Here is a 27,312-nt window from a genome sequence, read left to right as displayed (position 1 = left end):
TCATTCTTGCCGAAGGCAATGGAATAATTAACGTGAGTCAGATCAGCCCCTTCCTGATCACATCATGGAAGTATGTTAGATGGTTAATCACATTGGGAATGGGACTGTGAAGATGGAATTCTTTGTATACTAGCACCTATATGTATTCAAGATAGTGTGATGTCTAGCGTTTTAGCACTGTGCCCCAAGGGATATTGTCATTAAATCCCATAGTGTGAGTAGAAAGGCGGTAAATCCATTGTTCTTTCTCAAACAGGATGTTCGCTGACCTATTGCCTGGTTTGATTTGTTCAATTATTGTCCAGTTAAGGTCATCGGGGGTATGTTTGACATGTGCATAATGTTCTGTCATTTTAGTGATATTTTTCCCACATCTGATGTTGCTTCTGTGTTCGACAATACGCCGTTTTATTTTGGGTGTAGTCATACCAACGTATCTGGTACCGCATGGGTATGTAAACAAATAGACTACGTTGGATGAGTTACAATTAGTGTGTGCACATTGGGTCCAAACTTTGTCTCGTTCAAGGTCTAGAGTTTTGCTGGCTTTCGTGAGATGACAAACACTGCACTGAGCGCATGGAAAATGGCCTGTCACTTTTGGGAGCCCCCAGGCCTGCAGTACAGAGGGAGTGTTGTCATATAGTGCTGGCCTTGGTCTAGTGTGGACCAGGGCATCCTTGATGCTTCTTGCTTTCTTGAAAGAAAAAAGGGGTTTCTCCCATTTCAAGTTGTTGCTTACAAGGATGCCCCAATGTTTACGAATAGATTTTGTCATAGCATTAGAAGCAGTGCTGTAAGCCGTCACACACGTCAGGGGGACTTCCTCCACTGGTCTTACTGATTCCTCAAGTAGGGCTTGTCTGTGTTGGTTTTTTGCCCTCTTACAACTGCATTTGAGAATTTTATCTGGGTAACCTCTCTTCTTCAGTTTTTCAGATAGACTGTTAGATTGGGAGCGATAGTCTTCCATGCGACTGCAGTTGCGTCTAATGCGCAAGAATTGCCCAAATGGGAGATTTTCTCTCAGGGGTCGCGGGTGGAAGCTGGAAAAAGCTAAGAGGTTATTTTTCGAGGTTGGTTTATAGTGGGTCTTTGTCAGCAATTTCCCTTCCCATTTGGTAATGACCAGATCCAGAAATATTATTTCATTCTGATCATAAGAATTGGTGAATTTTAAGCTGGGATCGCATGTGTTGATCCAATCAAAAAAATCCACAAGTTGGTTCTCGAGTCCTTGCCAGATCACAAAAATATCGTTTATATATCTTTTCCAGAAAGATATATAGGACAAAAGGGATTGTTGGCAGTCAGAATGTACTTTCGTTCGAAATCGTAGACATAAAGACCTGCCACACTAGGGGCAAAGGTACTCCCCATAGATGTACCGGTGGATTGAAGGAAGAGGGTCCCTTTATATTCGAAAAAATTATTTTCCAGAGCAAGGGTGGCACAGTCTAAAATGAACTGTTTCGATGTCAAACTCCCAGGGGGTAGCTTCCAGAGTAACATGGATGACCCTGACTGTGTCTTCCTGGGGTATGCTGGTATACAGACTTTCAATATCTAGAGAAACCAGAAAGGTTGGATCGTCTGCCAGAGTTATGTCTTGTAGGAGTACCAACAGACTTTTAGTATCCTTCAGGTAAGTTGGTGTCGCCTGACTCAGAGGTTTGAGGAAAAAAAAAAATCACAATAGATGGATAGAGGCTCTAAAAGGGATCCAATGCCTGAGACAATCAGTCGGCCAGGCGGTGGAATCTTGTTTTTGTGAGTTTTTGGCAGCGTATAGAAATATGGAACAATGCCCTCGCTCTTAGTGAGAAAATCGGCCTCATGTCTGCTTATGTACCCGTTAGACTCAGCCTCTTCCACTAGATTGAGGATCATTGCTTTCAATTCAAGTGAGGGATCAGTGGTTAGCGGGGTGTAGCTGATTCTGTCAGCAAGGAGGAGTCTACATTCATTATCGTAGGCAGAAGCGTCTTGAATTACAAGGCCGCCACCTTTATCTGCTGGTTTTATAACAAACAAGGGATTCGACTGGAGTGTTTTTAAAGCCAGGAATTCAGCGGCACTCATGTTTTTAAAAGGGCCGGTATCTTCATACGTCTCGATGTCGTTGAACACTGCCTGCTCAAAGACAATAAGTTCTGCCGGGACAGTATGAGGGGTGGTGTGAAAGTGGATTTCAGGCGTAATCCTGTATCTCTCTCTGGTGTAGAAGGATTAACAGGCTGTTGTTGTTCAACGAAATGTTTAAGTTTTAGTTTCCTGAAAAAATACGCTAGTTCACAATGTAGGCGGAAACGGTCAAGACGGGCTGTGGGAACAAAACCTAGTCCCTTCTCTAAGACTTGTTGTTCTACGTCTGAAAGTACAAGGGAAGACAGGTTGCTCACTAGGGTCTCTGATTGCTGGGCCCTGCTTGTTGTGCCCCATGATTTGCTCCTCGTGTTGATCCCCATCTCTTCGTCTTGTCTCCAATGTACCTGGCTTCTTCTCTTTCCCCGGCCCCTTCGGCCCATCTAAAAAAGGGGGGCGGTACATATTAGGAGTGTATGGGGGAATTGGCATGAAGGCTGGATTCCAAAGCATCATTGGGAATTGTTGGGGTTGGTGATATTGATTGGGAAGGTTTCCACCCTGATTTGGAAAAATAGGCCAGTTTTGCTGGTAGTGTTGGTATCTGCCCCTTCCTCTACCCCTTTGCCTTTTCTTAAAGCTCCCGCCACTCGAGCCACTAGTGGTGGATGTATCATCGTCGGAGGTGTTATCCGAGTAGTTTGAATTGCGCTGAGGTGGTGTGTAATTTGGTTCAGCATAGGGGTAGACTTTCGTGAAGGCAAAACGTTTAAGATCTTTCTGAAATTTTTGTGCCTTGGATTGTGTGAGATTGTCCTTATACTCGTTCATTTCCTTATTTAGTTCTTCAAGTTTTTCTTGTACCCTGTCAATGTTGTTCTGAAATGGGTTTCAGTGAGTTGGATCTCGACCATTAGAGCTTCGGATAGTCTGAGGGCTGTCTTAATGATCAGGACCAACCAATCGCGGGTACAATGCCATGCTATTTGAGCCCACTCCTTTCTGAAGACAGAATCTTCCAAGAATATACGCGGGGCATTAGTTACTAATAAACCTCTTGGTCCTATATTGTTCCGTAGATATTCAGTCAGAATAGTGCCGTGTAGAATGGTACGGATACGGTCACGTTTTTGCTCAGACAACTTATCCCATTCAGTTGTTTGTGAGATGGTCTGGGCAATGGAAGGATCTGAGAAAAGTGAGGGGTCAACCTTGTGTGCCATTCCTACAACCCACTGCCATGTAATAGGTCAGCCACCCCACTAGCTGGTGAGGGGACAAGTGCTCTGTACCCCTACAGTGTCTAAGTCCATTCTTAGACATTGTAAGTGAGGTAAAGCCATAAGGAGTATATGGTCTGAGAGTTTGTGATTACGACCTCCACAGCACCATAATGGCTTTACTGAAAGCTGGGAAGTTTGGAATCAAACTTCTCAACACATTAACCCACACTAATGACAGTGTTGGATTTAATGCAAAATGCACTCAAGAGGGCATCTTAGAGATGCCCCCTGAAAAACGACCTAAGTCTAGTGTCCTGGCTGACTGGCTGCTCGCCAGCTGCCACCCCAGACATGTTCTGGACACCTGGGTCAAGAGCCTCCGGCTCTCAGGGTCTGGAAACAAAGCACATCCTGGGCAGAGGTGCCAAACCTTCTCCCCCAGGATAGGCCGGGTCCACGAAGGGGAAGCTTCACTGGCTTACCACTTTTGTGCAGGAGAATCGGCAGGAAAACCAAGATAGGAGAAAAGGGTTACCCACCTTGGCCAACCCCCACCCTTAAGGTGGGGGAGGCGAGGTGAAGCACAACTCTCAGTCCCCGCCATCTTAAAGATGGGGGGACCCACACAAGCAGAGTGAGGTTTATGCCCGTCTCCCACTGGAGGGTGGCATAATAGGGAGTGTACCCACCCCAAAGAAAGGACCCATTGGTCCCAACCTGTTCCTACCTGAAAAGCCCCCAAATCTAGTATTTAGGGGCAACTCCAAACCTTGCCTCCTCAGACAAGAAGAGAGAAGATGAAGGACCGAAGAGCAGTGGTAAAGGAAGAGGACACCAACTGACTTGGCTCCAGGGAAACCCCACTGTGTCCTGCAGCCAGCAGTCCCCCAGAACCCAGAGGAACTGCCCTGCCTTCACTGAAAAGACTGTCTCCAGTGAGCACCTGATTTGCTCACCAACAGACTCTGGATCCAGCCAAATCCACGAGTCTGCACCCGAAGCCCATGGCCCGAGTTGACAAACACCAAGAGGAGGTATCTTCGGTGATCCTGACCCGAGATCCAGTGACACACTGACCTGCCACAAGCTTCCAGTCGATGCCTGCGGCCTCTACCTTGAGCTCCCCCTCCCCCCCAGACCGCGACAAGGAGCTTGTAAAGAAACCAGACACCAAAGTACACCCCTGCACCAGACGCCCCACAGTCTTGGGTGGCCCAACCAATGGTGTCCAGGCAACCCCCAGCATCCCAACTTACCTCACCAACCAGTGGTCGCCTCCAGAAAGTCTTCGTGCCTAAGCCTGCGATGTTTGTTGCAACTAGAGAATCCCATTGAAATAAAAAGGTCACCCGCAGCCAAACCGGCAGCCACGGTGACCCTGTGGGTGTACCTTGTGTGCAAACTCGGATCCCCCTTTGCCCTGAGCTTAACACTAGGAGCTTAGCTCCCTCAACTTTGTGCACTGCTCGTGAGAAGCCACCAACCAGAGGCCCCCTATCCCACACTGGATAACATAGGGCATCAGCATATGTGTATATACAGCAAACATGCTGGACATCGGTAGCTTCAAGAATCACCTAATGGGTGTTGCCTTTACGTTTAGTGAGTCAATTAATAATTGGCCTATTAACCATGAACTGAGTGAGTTAACCAAGAATTAAAAGGTATTGAGAAAAAAAATGGCATGACAGGTGCTACAGCACCCAATTTTCAGGTAATTAGTCCATTATTTCAAAATATCTCTTTGAACAGTATTTGGGCAATTTGTTGTAGTTTCCTGTAGAGTTAACATGAGAAACAAGGACAACAGTTTAGATAATGCAGATGAATCACTCAATGGGGACTAAAAAAAGAGTGCACCTATAGGAACTGGTCCAGAGTTTTCTAAATTGTTACAAGTGAAAAACTGTTGGTCATCTTAAAGTATTTGCAAAGACATAACATACAATAAACAAATGTTTCTAAAATCAAATTTGCATTAGCATACCAGAAGACTGAGAAAATCCTACAGCTGAAGACATCAATACGTTTTCCGTCACTGGCATAATTTTCTGCTCATCACTGCTCCGATCACCTGCTGAATTTCGATCAGCATCCTGGTCATCGTCTTCCAAGTCAGAAGATGAAGACATTGCTTGCATCTTCAAACCTTTGCTTCTTGCGTCACCTTTCTTATTAGACAATTTTTTGCTCTTTTTTTTAATTTTAGGCGTCTCTTCACCGTCTTCCTCCGATTTGGCTTTTTTTCTTTTGTTTTTAGATTTCAATTTACTTGAATCTTTTTCTAATTCATAATCACAGTTTGAAGACTCTGAACGGTTCTTTAGTCTCTTAGATGTTGAATTTCTGGTGACTCTGGTCTGTCTGCGTGGACTATCAGAATCAGAACTTGAGCTTTTCCTTTTTCGCTTTTCTTTATTACTCATCAAGGCCTTTTTTGGATCCTTAAAGCTATTTGCAGGCTTAAATGTCTCATTTGTGCTTTCAAGGTCTGACGAACTAGGACTCATTTGTGCTGCCAGCTTCAGGACTTCTGGCATTTCTTCATCAGAATCAGATAAACTTTTCTTCTTTCTTGCTTTTTTTCCAGCTTTTATGGACAGACTATTTTTGAGCAGAGGAGTCCCATCACTGTCTGAAGAACTCGGATCTGCAACTTTTACTTTGTGTTTCTGTGGCTTTTTTGATTTCTGCCTAACTTTAGGGTCTGTTCCACTGCTCTCTCCTCCAGAATTGGCTAAGGACTGTCCATCAGTAGGCCGTCTTCTTGGTGTGGTCTTCACACGTGGAGATCTTCTAAGATCAGACTCATCTTTCAATAAAACGGGCTTCTTTTCAGTTAAGCTATCATCAACTTTATCTGAAGCACTATCCTCTTTTACGGCCATATCACTTTCACTTTTATCTTCTTCAGTTTCCGCCTTTCCACTATTTGTTTTGAATTTTATAAGAGAACCAGAAAGAGAAAGTGGATTTATTTTCACCAACAACGATCTTACTCCTTTTGCCTTTTCATCAATATCTTTTACAGGTGTTAAAATGGGCTTTGAAGGAGCAGACTTAACAGGACTTGATAGGACATTGTTCTTCTCATCACTGATTGCATCGGTCACAGCTGCATTTTCAAAAATGTCAACAGGGACAGAAGTCGGAACTGAAAGAATGTCACTATCCAATGCCTCAGGACTACTATTTTCTAACTGCTTATCTTTTTTATTTGACTTTTTGTCTCCATGTTGCTTTTTAGAACTGACGAACTTGTTAGAATCGCTGCAATTATTTTTAGTAGTCTTGCTCACCTCTTCATCAGTTTCAATTCCTTCAGGTTTCTCTTTAGAATTTGATACTTTTTTTCTTTTTTCATGAAGTCCCTTGCTTTCCCGATTATCTTTTTTATCACCTAGGTTTCCCTTCTTGTGTTTATCAGCTTTGACACCACACTCAAATACTTCACGGTCCACATCATCATCTTCTTCAAACTCCAATGTCTCACCATCTTCAGCCTCAAGTTCACTATCTTCATTCGCAAGCAGGTTGCTGTTTGTTTCAATAGGTTTGTCACCAAATATTTTTTCACTCTCAACTAATGTGCCATTAACTTCAGATTCTTGCTCTATGTCATCTTTAACTTCATCCCCATCCTGAAGTGAATCCTCTCCTTTTCCTTTATGAAGGCCATGGGTGGGCTTATCCGAAAGCTTATCATCCCCACTCTCAAAGTATTTTTTATTTCCAGACTTCCCCTCTTGGCCCCGATCTGCCCTTCTTGCCTCCTTATCCGTTGCATCTTTTTTCTCAGGTTTGTGCCTGTCCAGCTTTATAGCACTCCTGTCCTCTGTATTCTCCCTCTTGTCCTCATCAATTGTTTTCTCTACCTTTTCTTCCAGATTGTTCTCATCAGGTTTTTTCTCAATCTTGCCAGAAGTTTTATTGAAAGTTTTCTCTGCCGTGTCCATGTACATTTGATCGGAATTTCCATCTGCTATAGCCATATGCTTTAGAACTTTGTCAGACTTCTCAATCAATTCTTCCTCTACGTCTGACTTCTCACCCTTGTCTAAATTCTCTATCAAGGTTACCATCTTATTTGGTTTTTTTTCCAACATTCGGTCCACTTTGTCAACAGTTTTCTCCTTTCTTACATATTTATTATTTTCAAGATGATTTTCTTTGGCATTTTTGTTTTTAGTTTTATTCTCCAACTCATGGATCTCACAGTTAAGACTTTCGTCCAAGGCAACATGGGCTTTTTTCAAGTCGTAGAGAACAGACTTAAAAGCTTTTAATTGTCTCATCTTCACATTTGGGGTTAGGTTTGAATTATCCGTTTTCGGACTTATAAATTTGACAAAACTAGCATTTAAATTTGTTGTAGTTTCGACTAGTTTTTTCATTTTTTTCAGTAGTTCTTTTGGGACCATCAATGCTTTATATGAATATGTAAATGAGCTACTGCATGAATTATCTAACCGGTCTGGCCGATCACAACTGGAATTGGACTTTTCAGAATGCTTATGTATTTGTTCAGGCATTTTACCATCATGTTCAGCCTTTATCTTCTTTTTATTTTGTTGCAAAAACTGTTCCAAATTTTCAGTCACACTGTCACAATAACGTATGAGGTCCAGCAATGGCTCTGGACAGCAAATGTAACACTTCCACTTCATAGTTTCATCCATAATAGCAGAGAGCTCTTTCCGGCCTAGGTTCCGCAAGATACATTTTTTGCAAAATGCATTATGGCAATAGTCACAGCAAATAAGGTTTCCCCCTTCAGCGCACCACCTGAAATTTAAACACAAAAAAACAATTAGAGCCATATTCAGGATTTAACTAAACAAAGTTAATGAAACCTGGATTTAAATCACATTTTGTTGATGACTAATTGAAACCATTGCCACTATAAGTTTAGCTGACAAAGTTGTGCAAGTTACACAGTAAGCATTCAAATAAAGTATACTTAAACTAATTGCAACACACATTTTTATGACAAAAAGGGGTTCATGGATGTTATTTTAGTCATATGTAAAGATGCCTATGCAACTTATCTTGAGGATTGATGAGAATTAGGATTTAAAACTTTAAATCCCAGTCGTGTGACCTGAAAACCACTACCGTTTTTATATGTAGTAACATGCAGATCTATGTACATGGCAGATGAGAGAGGTACACCCTTACATGTGTTAAGTGGGAAATCTGTGAACATGCCAGGTAAAGGTGGCACACAACACAGCTCCAGGTATCCTCATGTCAGTTTAGATCTCTACGCATTTATAGTACAATTGTAGGAAAGTGGATTACTTGGAGTGGACAAGTGTTCACATCAAAGGATCAGGCCGCCACCTGTCTCATGTCACACAAATTATATAAAACTGTGCTCAATCATTGATGTGAATCAAAGCAGTAAGGCTTAAAACAAAGGCACTGTGCAAAGTATCTGAGTAGTGCATTCACAGCAGAAAGTCACAAAACTAAATTTCACAAAATTTTAAAATAGAGAGAAGTTTTAATCCTTAAAATAAGAGCAAAATTGTTTTTTTTTTAAAAACGCTCCAGTAACGAGGAAGCGGAGATATGAATTTTTAAAACTACGTGAAAAGAGAGCCAAATAGCACTAAGAGACAATCATAGTCTAAGAAAGCAGTAGACCAGCACTTAGGAGCGATTTGTGATGGGATGCACCAAGTGGATTGGTGCCGGTGAGTTTGGAAGTCAATAAAGTTCATAAAAGTATCAAAGTCCTAATAGAACAAGCATTGGCATAGCCAATAGGTCTCACCTTTAGAACCTTATAAGTATTTAGTTATGCAGCACAATATCCTTGGTGCAACAACATCAACTGTTGCATGGCTAAACACTAATAACGCCCCAAAGGCGAGACCAATTGGCTATGCCAATGCTTGTTTATACATGGTGCATTCTTTGAAGTAAAAAGTTTCTAGAGAATTCCCTGTGAAGTGCTTGAAGTTTCCCCGACTCCCCTGCCTTAGCTCCAAGCTGGCTGCATGAATACAGAGGTGTCAAGACCTTCGTATGAAGGCACAGAACAGACTATTCCGTTACAACTGGGGCTGTGACCAACTCTGACCCCCATCCTGCCAGTTGATGGCCCCTCCAGGCACACCCAATTCCTCTATTGAGTGGCTGTCTGGGAATAAACAAAGTACAAATGCCAACTACACCCAGTCATGTGACCCAAGATAGATTGTAGGCACCAAATAGTTAGGGCAAGAAAATGCCAACTTCCTAAAAGGGGCGTTTTTAAAATTGTAACTTAAAATGTGACTTCACCATTTAAGATGATTTTTAATTACAGTTGCTCAGGCACCAAACATGAAATGCTTATCTGTTCCCTATCAAACGTTAGGACTTATTAAATGCAATATGGCATCCCAATAGTCTCCTATGGGAGAGGTAGGCATCACAGTAGTGAAAAACTAATGTAAGAGTTCTTCACTACTAGGACTTGAAAAACGTAAAAGTACATGCCCAACCTTTTAATTATAATGCACTCTGCCCTATGGGATACCTATGGCCTACCTTAGGGGTGACTTGTATGCAATAAAAGGGGCATCCAAGGCATGGCAAGGGGGTTATATTGTCAAGTAAAATTGCAAGTTTAAAACTGTATTCAGGTTGCAGTGGCAATCCTGGGATATGCTTTAGGGGGCTACTTAAGTTGGTGCCATAATAAGTGTGGCAGGCCCACCAGTAGCATTTAATTTGCAGCCCTGGGTATTTGGTGTACCACTCTACAAGGGACTTAAAAGTAAATTAAATAAGCCAATCAGGTGGAAGCCAATTTAACAATCTTTAAAGGGGAGAGCACAAGCACTTCAGCACTGGTTAGACTAGGTAAAGTGCACAGAGGCCTAAGGCCAACAAAACCAAATTCAGCAAAAATAGGAGGGGTGAAGACAAGAAGTTTGGGAGAAGACCACCCACAGGCTGACAGGTCTAACATTTACTAAGACAAGTGCAAGTCAATTTAACTTTCTATGTATAACAAGAGTGGGACCCTCCCTTTTCTATGCAACATTTGTAATCTCCTATAGGGGAAGGGGGCTGCTTGGAGCATTATCCTCGTAGGTGGGGTACTACAATTATTGTAATTGCATTTATATAGCGCTTAGTACCCCTGACAAGGCATCAAAGTGCTTTTTCAGCCAAAACCCCAAAAGGATTAGTGGTGAATTAGTATACAGAAATATGAAATTGATTTGCGCGGTGGACATGTTACTCTGTTATTTGCATTGAAAAGGATAGCAGAAAGATAGACTAGGGAAAGGTTTGCATTTATATAGTGCGTGCTATTCCTGATGAGGAGTTGAAACGCTTTTCAGCGGATAGCACACTGCTCATGGAACCCAAAGAGGATTAGTGGGGAATTAGTATAGGGGAATATAACATTAATTTGAGAGGTGGACATGTAGATTCCCCCACTCGAGTTTTTTTAAGTACTAAATTAGATCTCTCACAGGGAAGTGCTATTTCATTAGTTGTTGAATCCAGTGCTTTCTGAACCTTAACAGGGCACTGAAGATGACAAGCAGTAGAACTGATAAGGTAGGCACAGGAAGACTAGGTCTGCTCGTATACAGCGCAAAAGATCTAAACTGCTCAAAACCAATACAAACTTAACATTCCTTCACCCTGAAAATAACACTCACTGGGTGCAGATGCAGTGAGCTCAGGGGCAACAGTGCAAAAGAAAACGATATTGGAGGGAACTACCACTTTCATGCTTGTATGACAATATCATTCCATAGTCACTGCAAAGTCTAAAGTGTGTTAGATCTTAATATATTACACCGGAAACAAAACTATTGACCAGCCCAACTTGACCGTACTCCCATGATGAGGTTCAATCTGCAAACAATCCAATCCATTACAACTTACTAGAGCAACGCAAGCAAGCAAGATCCCTCAAGAGTACAACATCTGATCCACAGTTTGAAACCAACTGCCCAAAACTTAGCAGTTGGCATCACCATTCACCACAAGTACAGGCAACTGCTATTCGAGTTGACTTCAAGAAAAGTGGATCATATCAGCATCCTAACCCACAAAGTGGACTGATCAGTGACCTACCACATCCAAAAGCATGCCTAAACCCTTTTTGCTGAGTTTAATGAGCCAAAATTCTTCTTGAGAAATCAAAAAAAACATCCACTATTTTTCACCCGAGCATATCAGGGAAAAGCAAACAGTTCACCTGATGAAAGTGAAAATGCAGTTCTATGCAACTCAGTGTTGCTTCACACCAGTCCTCTTGCACCACACGGAGACTAAGAATCTACCAAACAGCAATACCCTAGAATTGAGGCGCGGTCCCCTCAAAACCATAGGGGTCGTTTCATTTAGTCCATTAAAGCTGTTAATTCAAAGCCTCAGAAGGCCCACCGGGAGCTACAGCGAGATTGTGAGTGAGAGAGCGAGTGTGTGAGCAAGAGGAGACGAGACGCAACGCAGACAAAGAAAGTTAAAATAGCTGCATGCAAAGAGGCAGTGCACGAAGTGAGCAGTGAAGAAAACAGCTCTGCCCTACTCACCCACGAGCTGGACATGGGAAAAGGAGAAGGCAACGCCACCATTTCTCAACCTCACTAACTGCTGTTTGACGATTTGTGAATACCCAGAAAAGCAAGCATCTGCAACATAGCCCCATAACTCAACCTAACAGAAAGAGTTCAAGGAAATGACATTTCCAAAAAGCACAAGCAAACCGGGTGAGGGGGGGCATGAGGCGGGTGAGGGGGATTAGGACACACACGAAGAGCACACATGGGAATCTGGTCTCCTGCACTAGGCAAGGCGCAGGAAACCCCTTCTAGCAGAGGAAGCTGGAGAAAGGGGGTTAAAGCTGCAAGTGTGGGTGCACTGGATGGAAGGGGTTGTGTGTGTCGGGGGCAAGGGGAGGAGATAGAGTGATTACAGGCCACCCACCCCAAAATGTTGCACTTAGAACAGAGAAATAATGTGAGCACACTAAACAGGGGCAGCGGGCGAGCAGCAGAAACTAGAGCATCGATCGGATGGCGGGAGATTTCTAAAGGGGTGCTCAGGAAGGTGACAAGATTATAGACAGACGTAAAGGAGTCGGGGGGTGGTGCATGGTTGAGATGAGAGAGAGAGAGAGGGGGGACGGCGCGAGAGAGAGAGAGAGAGAGAGAGAGGGGGGACGGCGCGAGAGAGAGAGAGGGTGCGAGAGAGAGAGGGCGCGAGAGAGGGGGGCGCGAGAGAGGGGGGCGCGAGAGAGAGAGAGAGGGGGGCGCGAGAGAGAGAGAGAGGGGGCGAGAGAGAGAGGGGGGCGAGAGAGAGAGGGGGGCGAGAGAGAGAGGGGGGCGAGAGAGAGAGGGGGGCGAGAGAGAGAGGGGGGCGAGAGAGAGAGGGGGCGAGAGAGAGAGAGGGGGGCGAGAGAGAGAGAGAGGAGGAGAGAGAGAGAGAGAGGAGGAGAGAGAGAGAGGGGGGCGAGAGAGAGAGAGGGGGGCGAGAGAGAGAGAGAGAGAGGAGAGAGAGAGGGGGGCGAGAGAGAGGGGGGCGAGAGAGAGAGAGAGAGAGGGGGGCGAGAGAGAGAGGGGGGCGAGAGAGAGAGAGGCGAGCGAGAGAGAGAGGGGGGGCGAGCGAGAGAGAGAGAGGGGGGCGAGCGAGAGAGAGAGAGGGGGGCGAGAGAGAGAGAGAGAGGGGGGCGAGAGAGAGAGAGAGAGAGGGGGGCGAGAGAGAGAGAGAGGGGGGCGAGAGAGAGAGAGAGGGGGGGGCGAGAGAGAGAGAGAGAGGGGGGCGAGAGAGAGAGGGGGGAGAGAGAGAGAGAGAGAGGGGGGCGAGAGAGAGAGTGAGTGGGGGGCGAGAGAGAGAGAGAGAGGGGGGCGAGAGAGAGAGAGGGGGGCGAGAGAGAGAGAGGGGGGGGCGAGAGAGAGAGAGAGGGGGGGCGAGAGAGAGAGAGAGAGAGGGGGGCGAGAGAGAGAGGGGGGCGAGAGAGAGAGGGGGGCGAGAGAGAGAGGGGGGTGAGAGAGAGAGAGAGGGGACGAGAGAGAGGGGGGCGAGAGAGAGAGGGGACGAGAGAGAGGGGACGAGAGAGAGAGAGAGAGGGGGGGACGAGAGAGAGAGAGAGGGGACGAGAGAGAGAGAGAGAGAGAGAGAGAGAGAGAGGGGACGAGAGAGAGAGAGAGAGAGAGAGGGGACGAGAGAGAGAGAGAGGGGACGAGAGAGAGAGAGAGAGAGAGAGGGGACGAGAGAGAGAGAGAGAGAGAGAGAGAGAGAGAGAGAGAGACGGGACGAGAGAGAGAGAGAGAGACGGGACGAGAGAGAGAGAGAGAGACGGGACGAGAGAGAGAGAGACGGGACGAGAGAGAGAGAGAGAGAGAGAGAGAGAGGGGACGAGAGAGGGGACGAGAGAGGGGACGAGAGAGAGGGGACGAGAGAGAGGGGACGAGAGAGAGGGGACGAGAGAGAGGGGACGAGAGAGAGGGGACGAGAGAGAGAGAGAGAGGGGACGAGCGAGAGGGGCCGAGAGAGAGGAGGCGAGAGAGAGGGGCCGAGAGAGAGAGGGGCCGAGAGAGAGAGGGGCCGAGAGAGAGAGGGGCCGAGAGAGAGAGGGGCCGAGCGAGAGGGGGCGAGCGAGAGAGCTGCAGGGACCAGCGTGGTGATCCTGCACAGACCATTTTGTTGACGATCACTCACCGGGATCTGCAGCAACCCCAGGCTCGGTGATCGAGGCGCTCACAGCTACTTGGGTTGTCCGGTGCTGTTGGCTGCTGAGGAGAGGGGGCTCTACCACCGGCTATTGGCCGCCTCTGTTGCCCAAAGGTGGGGGGGGGTGCTCCCCCTTGCTGGAGCCCGGGTACACGGAGGATCTCCCACCCCCCACTAGGAAGCGGCGGGGAGAGGCGAATACATTACGCTAAAAAGTATTAATTTGTAGAAGCTGGACTTAAGAACATTTCATTAACTTCTAACAGACTGGTATAATATCAGTAGCCTCTGAAGAAACTCAGAATGATTTATTTAGGATTTCTCTGTTTTAGACTAGAAATATCAGTCTCTGTGGAAACTACAAAATTGCAATGTCGACTATATTTCAAGTCGCCATAGTAGGGTATTGGGTAAAGTTTTCAATAAGCAATAATTGCGCCTCAGTTACACCTCATTGGCTGTGATACAGCCACTGCGCAAAGCTATAGAAATAACTGTTATTTGAGATACCCGAGGGAGATGAACCTCAGGACACCTACAACGAGCAAAAGTCACCTACACACCATCCAAAGACAGACAACAATGATTCTGACAGCGAGCTGGATTACTCTGAACTGTACTCTATTACCTGTAAACCTCATAAAAAGGATGAATTGTGCGTAGAGGATTCTGGGGGCTCATATGCTAATTAGCATTTCCTGGGTTGTTGGTACAACGGACGCGCCACTCCATAAATTTGAATTCCTTCGGGGCAAATATAAGGACTCTGCAGGCGAGAGAGCGAGGTGGTTATCGTTTCCTCAGGGCAGGTGATGTTTTGTTACGTTAGGAAGGCTTGCTCTAGTCTCTGCCAGCGAAGCATGTAGATAGGATCAGAAAGTAAGCGCCTTAAAGCTCCTCTCAAACTTTGGGCATCTTACAGCCGCTCTGAAGAGAAAATAAGTATGTGACAAACCATCAAGGTGCAGCCCAGACTGTCCAAGGTTCACCGTGAACCGACTACGGGTGTACGACCTCTCTCCCTAATAAATTGAAGGTAGGGGACGAATGCTTCATGGGAGGCGGAAAGAACAGTTAAGACAGACTAAAACAAATACATCCACTGAATAGAAAGCAACAAAACGCCAATGGAAAGCAATGGGCACAGCTGCTTTCTAGATTAGCTATCGACATGTCCCCAATAAACCTTTGGAAACCAGACAGCTGCACTATAAATAAAAGAACTTGGCGAGCCAGTGAGCTTGGAGCAGTACATTGTTCCAGTTTCTTCAAGGACAGCAGCCCTGCTTGCTACAAGCATTGCTTAACTAGTTTTCAGTCACACAGGCCATTGAAAACTGGCCTGACCTGGGAGGCAATCAACCACGGATTAAAAAGCTGCAAATTCAGGTCACTTAATCCCAAGTGCTTGGTAAAGATGGCTGCGACGTAACAAATGTTCACAATCAGCACAGTATACAGTCATTATACTCACTCACTGAATTTGTTGCACATAGATGAAGAACATCTGCTCTAATGGAGGAAAGGACTATCAACCACACCCAAATGAGGAAAAACCTCTGTACTTCTCCAGTTACCCATAAAAGCAAAAACTGTACAATGATCTCTTAAAATGAAACACAATTTACCTTCATACTAATCCAAATTATCGCTTCTAAATGGATAGATTAAACCTACTCTCTACTTATCTCACACAAACATAAGATACAACTGAGTGTTGGTTTTTACAGTTCGCCAAAAATAGGAGTCCAAATACCACGCAAATTGTACTAGTGGTACACACACGAAAACAACAAATTGGTTAAAAAAAGTAAATATTTCAATGGTATGTGGTAAAGGAAAAAAAAAAAACAATGCAAATTTAATAGATTTTTGCAAAGGCTGCAAACAAAATAAACTTTGCACACCATTAGTTTATACTTTTAGTTCATCATCTTAATCTAGTTGCTTTTCACTTGCCTTTTGCTGCCGGGTTCTATCCTCTTCGTTCCAGACTTCCGCCACTTCTTTCGCACCCACACCATTGCCCCTTTCCAACATTCTCCATCTGCTCCCTCTACTTCCACAAATGAGTGCGACACTAACTGTCCCAAAACATGCTTCTCTTGGTGTGATAATGTACAGATTTTCTACACAAAGCATGAACTACACCAACTGGCCAACATAATCCTTTACCCTTTCAGCCTCCCTTTCCCCTTCTTACAACTGTCTACACACTCTATGCCCCTTCGATTAATGATCTTGTACGTACAGACATGCCAACCCTCCCGATTCAGGCGGGAGAATACCGATTTCAAGGCTAGTCTCCCGATTCCTGCAAGCAAAAACCCGATTCCGCGGGGTTTCAGCAGACAGGGGTGCTTGGTATTGTGTAACGTGCTAATTCTTCCAGCAATAGTCAGAGTGGCGATGCAGGGGCTCTAGAAGGGGTGAAAAACCAACAAAGCCCAATTAACAAGCGAATGGTCTTTTAAAGACCTGTGAAGTACTCGGGGCGGCTGTGTGTGTGCCTGGGCTGCCACACGGGTGGGGGTATATGCACTGCCAGCAACCTGCCAGGCCAGTGAGTGCAAAACACTTGCATCACCCTCTCTCTGCCTGCCATTGCACTCCATGCTTCTGAAAGGTAAGAAAACAAGCATTGGCATAGCCAATAGGTCTCGCCTTTGGGACCTTATAAGTGTTTAGCCATGCAACACATACTGGATACTGTGCCGCCAGGGATTGAATAGTTAGACAAGTTCACACTTTTTTGCAACTACTACCCTAGCTAAGTTTTCTCACCACATCGTATTTTGCGGGAAAACTGTTCCCCAAAAAGACACCAGAGTTTAAAAAAACAATATTTTTAATTGAGCATGAACATTTTTATTAGATGCACATCACCCGAAAAAAAACTGTACCAACAGGAGTGTACTAGCCGACTGTAATGTGGTTCTATGGCCTACTTTGACATTTCAAGCAAAGGCCCTTCAAGTCCCAATATGCTTAGTGTTTTAAAAAGTGAGAGAGGCTGAAGGGGGTCACATGACAAATGAGCTGTGGGTACTTAAATAGGTCTATAAACCTACACCTGGCAACAAGAGTGGCAAGGTGAGATGAGATGCAGTTGTGTTGCCTGTGCCCTTTAAGTGCGCACAGACTGTACATAACACTGGTAGATGAAAACCCCGCTGATCCTGGGAGGCTTGCATTCTGTGGATAAAATTACATATCGGCCACATGCTGGAATAATTACAGTGGGAGTTCTTGGTGCACGGGGGTTTTTGTAGGAGGCTTTCGGGGAAGAATGGCCGTGATCACAAGGGAGGAGTCGGGCACAATAGGTATTCAATGCCTCCAGGGGCAGGGAGGACATTGCAGCAAGATCTTGTAATTTGGAAGCACCGAGTTGTGGAGGGTGCGCCCCCAGAAGCAGATTAGGATGTGCAGACAGGTGGAGGGGCAGGAAAAGAGGGCTGCTAGGAGCCATCTGCACTGTTGGATGGGCCTCATGGAATCTGATAGCAGTGGGCAGGACAACCAGGCAGCACATAGATTGAAACTCCAGGTAGGACATGTAGCGTGGGCACCCCTTGATAGGGAGAGGGGCTCTGCCTGCAGAAACATGGGGGAGTTGGGAAGGGTGCACATGTGGATGGCCTCAGCGATGTTGCTGCGTGTATAAATAATGATCAGTAAGCAGGCAGCGTGTATTCACATTATCGGTAAAAATCTGTGCCTGCTTTGTGTAGATATTGCAAGTCATCCTGTGCATTTCAAATAGAAAAAGCTAAACTAAACTAATGACAAGCCACTACCGACTGACATAGAATGTGCCTGATAGCTCTAGTTGGGGGGTGGGGTAGAGGCATTCAAGGACAGGGTAGGCGGTAGGGCTAAAGGGACAGCACACAGAGAAACGGTGGGTGGGAGGGTAAATTAGTAACACTGGTTGCAAACATCAGCTGCTCACGTTTGCTTCGGAAAGCCAACAAACAACTTTCCAAGAATACGATCCGAGGCAACAAAAACAAGCATTGGCCGCCTTCGCGGCCGCGAAAGTGAAAGCGATCTCCCAGGAGTGGGACAGGAACCGAGAGAGAAACAGATGTGCACAAAGAGGCAGCAGACAGAACAAGCATTGGCCGCTTTCGCAGGTATCGCCCGGGAGTGGTGCGTGCGTGTGTGTTCCAAGATGTGTAGAGGCAGAGACCATGAGGGAAATAAAATTAAACAAGCAGGAAGTGGGATAAGGGAGGGGGGTAGGGCACGTCGCGCACACTAAGGCGGAGAGAGGCACGCAGGCTGGCAAATTGTGTGCACTTTCGCGGCCGCTTTGATGTTCTCAGTGGCCGTGCGGCTCACTGAGAACATCAAAGCAGCTGCAAAAGTGATCACGCAGGCTGACAAATGGTGCACGCACCCGGCGCACATGCACTGTAGCTGGAGGCCTGAAAAAAGCCACTAGTTTGCACTTCCAAAACCCGCTTACTAAAACTCTCGCCAGAGCAGCGCTAAAGCGCTGGCTCAGGCGAGACCTAAAAACGTGCATTTGGGTTTCAAATGTCCGATCCTGCAGCAGCATACTTCCAAGGCCCATACCTGACAGTAACCCGATTCAAGGCCCCATTATCCCGATTTTTTTTTTAAAGAATCTCCCACTTTGCTCTTTTGAAATGTTGGCATGTATGTGTACGTAGCCAATTTTCGTATGTGCTACTCACCAGGGACCTGTACATACAGCATCCTGAAGGCACACAGCTAGATCCCGGCTAGTGTGGCTAAAAACATTTGCAGGGGAAGCCGGGTGTCCACCATGGTAGGGGGTGGGAGCAGATGGCTCAGAAATGCAAGCTCTCTGCTCGCTGGCGATTTCCGAAATCCACAAGCGAACAGGGCAGGTGGGGGCGGGTGGGAGCACTAGGGAAAGCGCAGGAACCCCATTCTAGCAGAGGAGCAAGACGGAGAAAGAGGGTTAAGGCTGCAAGTGTGTGTGCACTGCAAGGAAGGGGTTGTGTGTGTGTGGGGTGGGTAGAGTGATTAATGACCACCCACCCCAAAATAATTAGCTTAGAACAGCAGAATAATGTGAGCACATTAAACAGAGACAGCGGGTGAGCGGCAGAAACAAGAGCATCGATCGGCTGGTGGGAGTTACTAGAGGGGTGCTGAGGGGGAAGGGGGGCTCAGAAAGGTGACCAGATTATCGCCAGAGGTAAAGGAGCTGAGTGTTTTGAGTCGGGGGGGGGGGGGGGGGGGGGAATGCATGGTGCAAGGAGGAGATGTGAGGGGACTGGCAGAGGAGAGAGAGGGGAGCCTGCATGGAGCAGCGTGGTGGTCCTGCACAGACCGTTTGGTTGACGATCACTGACCGGGGTCTGCAGCAACCCCGGGGCAGGTGAAAGAAGCGCTCAGCCACCGGGCGTGTCCAGTGCGGTTGGCTGCAGAGGAGAGGGGGCTCTACCACCTGCTATTGGCCGCCTCTGTTGCCCAACGGTGGGGGTGCGCCTCTTGCTGCTGGGGTGGCCCCGGGTCCGCGTACTCCGGGAATTCCCCAACCCCGCGAGGAGAGGTGGAGAGCCTGGAAGTTCTAACAGAGGTGTAATTCATTACGCTACAAAGTATTAATTTGTAGAAACTACTAAAAATCATATGAATAACTTGTAACCTACTGGCATTCTATCAGTAAGCTCTGAATGACTTATTTAAATCTTCTCTGTTTTAGACGAGCAATACCAGTCTCCGTGAAGACTGTAAGAAATTGCAATGTCGACTATATTTCAAGTCGCCATAGCGGGATATTGGGTAAAGTTTTCAATAAGCAATAATCGTGCCTCGGTTACACCTCATTGGCTACGATACTGCCACTGCGCAAAGCTAAGGAAACAACTGTTATTCGAGGTACCCACGGGAGATGAAACTCAGGACACCGACAGCGAGAAAAAGTCGCCTACACCCACCACCCAAAGACACAGACAACAAGAATTCTTACTGCGAGCTGGAATACTCTGAACTGTACTCTTACCTGTAAGCCTCATAAAAAGTATGAACTGTGCGCAGAGCGATTCTGGGGGCCCATATGCTAATTAGCATTTCCTGGTATGTTGGTAACAACGGACGCGTCCACTCCTTGAACTTGAATTCCTCCGGGGCAATTATAAGGGCTCTGCAGGAGAGAGAGCGAGGTGGTTATCGCTCTTTTAGGGCAGGCCAGGTTTTTGTACGTTGGGAAGGCTTGCTCTAGTCTCGGCCAGCGAAGAAGGTTGAAGGATCGGAAAGTAAGCGTCTTCAAGCTCCTCTCAAACTTGGGACATCTTACAGCCGCTCTGAAGTGAATGAAGGTATGTGACAAATCATCAAAGTGCAGCCCAGACTGTCCAAGGCTCTCCGTGAGCGGTGTCCGGATGTAGAACCTCTCGCCTTAAAACAATGAAAGTAGAGGTATACGCTTCATGGGAGGGGAAAAACTAGTTGAACGGACTAAAATTAATACGACCACTAAAGAGAAAGCAACAAAAAGCCAATGGAAAGCAATGGGCAGAGTTGCTTTCAGATCAGCTACCGACATGTCCCCAATAAACCTTTTGCAAGCAGACAGCTGCACTATAAACAAGATAAAGTCACGCTGACTGGGTTGGGAGGTCCTTTTACTTTTCGTAACGCGACCATTCTGGCGTTTCCCGCTTAGCAACAAGTGAGGTACTGCTTGTATGACTGGATGGGATAATAAGAACCAGGGCTTTAAATCGCATGAAAAAACTGGGGGCAGACCTCTCAAAGAGGCGTGGCCGATGTAATTAAGTGCATGGCTTAAAACAAGTGAAAGTGCTGGTAGGAAATCTGTGGCGGAACCCATCTGATGTCACATGTAATCCCACGCCGCGCGTGCACATCTTCTGCCTGTCCGCGGGCAGGCTTTGGAATCCGTATTGATTCCAAAAGGCCCTCGCATGGCGAGACCAGCGCATGCGCGCCAACGCCAGGCGAGACCTAATAAAGTAATCGGAATTTTTTGAAGAAAAAGTTATCTCCCCGCAAAACAAATCTGAAATTGTAACCTCTGCCGTGGAACTTCCAGTCGGACACCTGCTGCAGTTTAGTGATGCTAAAGCTTTTGATGTTTTTGCTTGAAAAAGTTTAAGTCCCACAACAGAAAGATAGGGTTTTTCAGAGATGGTGGATGTAGGAAAGTACCTGTTTTGGCATGGTCTCCCCCGCTGTCCCCCTCGCCACTTTTTGCCGGACTCTGATGCATCTTTGACTGAATATACACTAGGTTCATGTTAACCAGGTTCCCAGTGCCCGTGTTCTTTCCCAAAACTGTACCTTTGTTTCCACAATCGGCACACCTCTGACCCACAAAAATCCCTTGTAAAAAGGTACCAGTGGTATCAAGGGCAATGCAACCACAGTTGGCCTCCAAGAGCTGCAGAATGTAATATGGAACCCTAATAGACCGCTCACAAAACACATGCACACTGCCACTGCAGCCTACGTGTTTTGGTGTAGTTAAAAGTAAAGAGTCAACCTGGCACACATCCGTGTGCCAGGCTTACCAACACGGCAAAACGTCCTAGATAAGTCACCCCTACAGCAGGCATTACAGCCCTAAGGCAGGGTGCACTATACCCCATGTGAGGGAATAACTGAATGTGCTAGATATTAGAAGTGAAAAGTGAAGCCATACGGAGTACATCGGTTGGGAGCTTGTCACTACGAGTTCCACAGCTCCATGATGGCTTCCCCGAATTCCAAGATGCTTGGTACCAAACATATCAGATTGATAACCTTAGGGAGGATCCTACTGCTGCTCCTCTAAGTATTCTCCCTCAGAGTCTGTGTCCTGGCACTTAACGTGCAATTGAGAAGGGCTATCCGCATACCCATACGGTCCTGGACACTGGTTCCTCCCTTGACTTGAGCTTCTGGAGCCAGGTCAAGAGGCGCCCCTCACGGTCTCGCAAAGTCTTCGTTGAAAAAGTGCGGCATATCTCACAGTCTGCTACCTTATGGTCTGGGTACAGACAGTAAATAAAATCCTTGTGCTTGTCCTCCACATAAAGTCTCTTAATTGCACAGGTTGCACACGCTTTAAAGAGGGCTTTCTTCTCTTTATCACACATCTTGACACAAAGTCCAAGCATGTCTTGTAGAAAAAACAGGTGAAAAAAATGTAGGAATAAGGTTGACAGGAAAAAAACTGAGCAGAGCTCAGTGGAGACTCCCTTCCACAACGTGCGCGAGAAAATCTGAGGTTCTCTCAGGAAGGTTCTAGAGGGTGAGGCTGATCTGATTGGTTGTTAATTTTATTTGGTCTCTTTTAAAAAAAGAGGTGGATATGTTACAAAAGGAGAATGGGCCTAGGCTTGGTTTCTTCTTTTGTAATGGTTTCTATTGCTATTTTATGCATTCCGGGGACTCCCATCTCTACGACGTGGAAGCATGGAAATCTATGAAAGTTCCAATACTGGAGTAAGGGGCACTTTCCTACACTGTGTTCTTTCCCAAAACTGTACCTTTGTACCCACAATTGCCACGCCTCTGGCCACATGCAAGTCCCTTTTAAAAGGTACCCCTGGTACCAAGCGCCTTGTGACTAGAGAGGGGGCCTCCGAGGGCTGTAGCATGCACTGTGCCACCCTCAGAAAACCCTCACCTTAACACTCCTAAAGGCAGGGTGCACCATACTTCAGGTGAGGGCATAGCTGCATGAGCAATATACCCCTACAGTGCCTGTGCCATTCACAGGCATTTGTAAGTGCAGTGTTGCCATTTTGGGTACATGGGCTGGGCATTTGTCAACACTAACTCCACAGCTCCATGATGGCTTTACTGAAGTCTGGGAAGTTTGGTATCAAACTTCCCAACACATTAAACCCACACTGATGCCAGGGCTGGATTAAATTAAAAATGCACACAGATGGCATAATAGAGATGCCCCCTGAAAAAACCCAACTTGTGTGGCCTCTGACTGGCTTCCAGCCATCTGCCACCACCAGACAGGTTTCTGGAACCCCGGGTCGAGAGACCGCTGTTCTCTGGGTCGGGGAACAAAGCACATCCTGGACAGAGGTGTCATGCCTCCTTCCTCAGGATGGACAGGGCCCCTCCAATCTGCATGAAGCTTATGCCCCCCTCCCACTGGTCCTAATATGCACACCCCTGTTAAGACCCTAAATCAAGTATTTATGGGCACCCCAGAACCTTGCCTCTTCAGATTAAACATAACCAGAAGTAGGACCAAAAAACAAAGACCCAAAGAGGGAAACAACTGCTTTGGTTCCAGCCCTACCGCCTGTCTCCTGCTCCGGATCCCTACAAGCCGAACCCAATGTCTCCTGCAGCAAGCAGCCTCCAACAACCCCAGAGACCTGCCCTGCCTTTTCAAAGAACTCTGATCTCCCGTGGACACCGGATTTGTTCAACACCAACCCAAGCCAGGATTCCAGATCCATCCGGATCCGCGAGTCCTCACCACTCTGCATCAGACCCCATGAGTTTGAGTGGCCCAACACCCCAGTGAGGTTCCCCCCCCCCCCACACTCCCTGCGAGCGATCCAGTCATGTGATCCAGCGTTGGACGACCTCCACCGACCTTCTCCTCGATGCCTGCAGTATCACCATGACTGGAACCGGTGAGAAGAGCCCGACACGAAAGGAAACCCTGCACACACAGCCACAGAGTCCTAACGTGCCGGACCGAAGGTGTCCTGGTATCAAGCCGTTGATTCCTCTTCATTCAGTCTACTGGCTCCAGCCTGCAGTCTTTTTCCGCGACTCACATCCTCCATAGAAAAGCATTGGGCTCTCAACACTTCCTGAGCACCCTGCACCTGGCTGCCCCTGTGCTGCTGGTGGAGTGTACTTGGTGCCAATCCGGGACCCCTTTACCTTAATCCTATGAGCTTGGCTCCCGAGACAGAGTGGCCTGTTCGTGAGCAGTCCCTAACAGAGCCACCCCTGGCTCCATTGGCTAACATGGGCAACCTGAACTCTGCACGCGGCCGCCCTACTGCCGCTGGTGGTGCTCCTCGATTGCCAACCTGAACCTTGGGGAACCTTGGTTCTACTCCCCCAAAACTCCAATCATAGAAACGTATACTTACCTGTAAAGTTAACACTTTGTTTTTCTCGACAGGACTGAATGGTGGGTTTTCTCTCAAAATTCTTCTGCGTGTTGAACTGTCTTGTACTGCAACAAAAAGTAACTTTGTGCCTTCACCAGAGTTAACCTGTATATCAATGTCCTCTGTTGCTTAAAATCGGTTAAGAGTGTGTTTCATGCAAAACTAGAAAAGTAATCACGAAGTAATCCAAAAGTAATCTAACAGTAAAGTGCTTTTGAGCAGTTTATCAATGGGTTTCTCAACTGCAAAAGTCATCCAAATGTTACTACAAAACCAATATTCATGGTCTTTTGAAAAGTAACACTGTATGAAGAGTTTAACTTACCCGCTACTAAGTATATCTTGGTTCTAGAAATAAAGCAAAATAACTTTTTATACAAATAAATGGTCTGGATTCAGTCTGAGCGTGTGATATAATTTCTTGCCTGAGACTACAAAAAATGCTCAACACTACCCTCCTGATAAGCCTGACTGCTCAACCACACTACCACAAAAGAGTGTAAGGTGTTACCTACTTTAGCCTCTGCTATACCTCTAGGGATCCACTGGTCTCTTTGCACACTATACCTTACTTTCTGTAGAAAGCTGGCTCTGTATATACCATACCAAAGTAAGGTATAATGTACACAGAGTGCAGTGGATCCCCAGAGGAAAAGCCTCAAAAAGCCTGCTCGCATTTGCGAGCCAGATTTAATTAGGATGAGGTACTCACCCTTTCTGGAGAGTAGCAAGACAAATTGACTTTTGACCTATGCCTCTGAAAGCAGAGCAAATGTGACAAGATAGCAAGATTTAAAGGCATCTTTATTGCACACAAAGTGAATGAGCAAAAAAAATGCCGTTAAATCTTGTTAACTTGTCACATTCGCTCGGCTTTCAGAGACAGAGCTCAAGTGCTTCACAGTTAGGTCAAGTAGATGTTTCAAGTGAGTAGACCTGTAGGTCTAGTGAAGAAAACAAGTACTTACCTGTAACTACAGTTATCCAGTATTGGTATCTTTCATAGATTCACATGCCTGAATCATTCCCCGTCGCCGAGGCGGGAGTCTCGGTAGATAAAAAAGTAGTGCCAAAAAATAATTAGTAGTAGTAGTAGGCCCAAAGAAAAAAGGCCCTAAGGCCTATATCTTAGAAGCCTATCTACTTCGTTATGTAAAATAACCCAAGAATTGTTAGCAACCAATCAGACATCGGCACCCTTCTAGAACCCTCTCAGCAGAGCCAGCTCTCCTCAGATTTTCTTAGCACGAGTGGGAAGCTTATATCCCAAACATAGAGAACTGACTCTGCGGGGAGGAGGGTGGGTGCATGTGAATCTATGAAAGATACCAATACTGGATAACTGTAGTTACAGGTAAGTAACTTGTTTTCTTATCCAGTATTGGGGTATCTTTCATAGATTCACATGCCTGAATCAGAGTAGCAAGCAGTATGCCAAGCATACAGTCGTTTGCGGATGGTGGGAGACTATTGCTGATACACTCCCAATTACGCCCGCAATTTGATAAGTAGAAGGCATAAGATGTTTCCTGTTAAAATCCAAACATGTATCTTACATAAAGAAAAGACAATGTAGCTTAAAATATAGCAATTATAAACAGTAAATTGAAGAAACATATATATCTGACCTTAGTTTAAAATATGCTGAAGGACGGCCTGTCCTACCGCTGTATCTTCCTGCAGAGTAGATTGCAGACAGTAGTGCCTTGTGAATGTGTGAACATTCCTCCACGTTGCAGCACGACAAATATTCTCCAAGGATACTCCTGCGAACAAAGCAGTAGATGCTGCCATAGCTCTAGTAGAATGCGCCTTGACCTTTCTTTGTAATGGTTTATTGGCTTTATCATGACAAAAATGAATTGTAGAAGCCAACCATCTGGCTATAGTCGCTTTAGTCACAGCAGACCCAAGTGTAGCTTGACCATAAGCTACAAGCAATTGATTGGACAGCCTGATGTCCTTAGTCCTTTGCAAGTAAAATTTCAGACAGCGTTTTATATCCAGTGAATGCAACGCTCGCTCAGATGGAGTGGCTGGATTTGGGAAGAAAACTTTTAGTTTCACTGGCTCATTTAAGTGGAACGGAGTCGGAACTTTAGGGATGAATCGTGGATTTGTCCTGAGAGTAACAAAGTCTTTAGAGAACTGCAAAAAGGGTTCTGGGATGGTGAACGCTTGAATCTCACTGACTCTTCGAGCCGATGTAAGAGCCAAAAGAATAGCCACCTTCCATGTTAAAAATTTTAGCTCAGCCTTGTGGATAGGTTCAAAAGGCCTTTTCATCAATTGAGCTAGAACTGTGTTCAACTCCCACTCTGGAGGAGGTGCACGAATTGGTGGAAAAACATGGAATAGCCCCTTCATAAATTGTTTTATTAATGAAGAGGAACAGAGTGAAGGCTTAGAAGTACTCTTCCTGAATCTTGATAGAGCCGCAAGATGAACCTTAATTGTTGAGAATGCAAGCCCAGATTTGGCTAGGGATAACAAATAAGGAAGGATTTGCTCTACTGGAGCCTGTAAAGGATGGACATCCTTCCCCTCGCACCAATGACAAAATCGTTTCCACTTCAAACGATAAGTTTTTAAAGTACTTTGTGCGCGTGATTTAGATAGAATCTCACGGCATTCCTGTGAAATGGTTAGATCTTTGTATTCTAGGAAATCAGGAGCCATGCGTGCAAGTGCAGCGACTGGATCTGGATGGAGTATTTGACCCCTTTCCCTTGTCAACATCGTCATCGTTGGTATTAGACGGATGGAGCTGTGAGCTAGAAGAAGCAGCTCCTGGAACCAATATTGCCTTGGCCAAAGGGGTGCAATCAGGATGAGGCGGCAATGTTCCATCTTCACTTTGCGGATCACTTTCGCAATTAGTGGTATCGGGGGAAAAGCGTACGCACAAAGCCCTGACCATCTCATGGACAGGGCATTTCCTCTTGATCCCTGTTGAGGGAATCTGCTTGCGTAATAGCGGCATTTCTTGTTTTCCTTTGTAGCAAACAAATCCAGTGCCGGTTTGCCCCATGATTGAAAAATTTCGTCTAGTTGCTTCTGCTCTATCTCCCATTCGTGACAGCCTGCCAGAGATCTGCTTAGGTTGTCGGCCAACGTGTTGTGAAGGCCCCTGACGTGCTCCGCTCGTAAGGTTATCTTGTGTGTTGTAAGCCATTCCCATAGCTCCTGAGCTTCCTGCGAAA

General features: G+C 46.1%; 1 protein-coding gene and 2 non-coding genes across 4 annotated transcripts in view; all 3 read right to left on the bottom strand.

Moving 5' to 3' along the window:
* The window catches only part of ATRX (ATRX chromatin remodeler), a 1,501,634-nt gene that overhangs the window by 1,200,742 nt on the left and 273,580 nt on the right, over nucleotides 1-27,312 (bottom strand). For both annotated transcript variants that reach the window (XM_085608236.1, XM_085608237.1), the window contains exon 9: nucleotides 5,296-8,093. In XM_085608236.1, the coding sequence (XP_085464362.1) occupies nucleotides 5,296-8,093 (2,798 nt within the window). The remainder of the gene's footprint in view (nucleotides 1-5,295; nucleotides 8,094-27,312) is intronic.
* Nucleotides 14,347-14,484, bottom strand: LOC146829534 (U4 spliceosomal RNA). The gene has a single exon (XR_014962319.1). It is a non-coding gene; the product is annotated as a U4 spliceosomal RNA (small nuclear RNA).
* On the bottom strand, nucleotides 19,722-19,861 carry LOC146829533 (U4 spliceosomal RNA). Its single transcript, XR_014962316.1, has one exon. It is a non-coding gene; the product is annotated as a U4 spliceosomal RNA (small nuclear RNA).

This window comes from Triturus cristatus, chromosome 5_2, assembly GCF_964204655.1.
Source record: "Triturus cristatus chromosome 5_2, aTriCri1.1, whole genome shotgun sequence".
NCBI lineage: Eukaryota > Metazoa > Chordata > Amphibia > Caudata > Salamandridae > Triturus > Triturus cristatus.
This window is presented reverse-complemented; position numbering and strand designations above follow the sequence as displayed.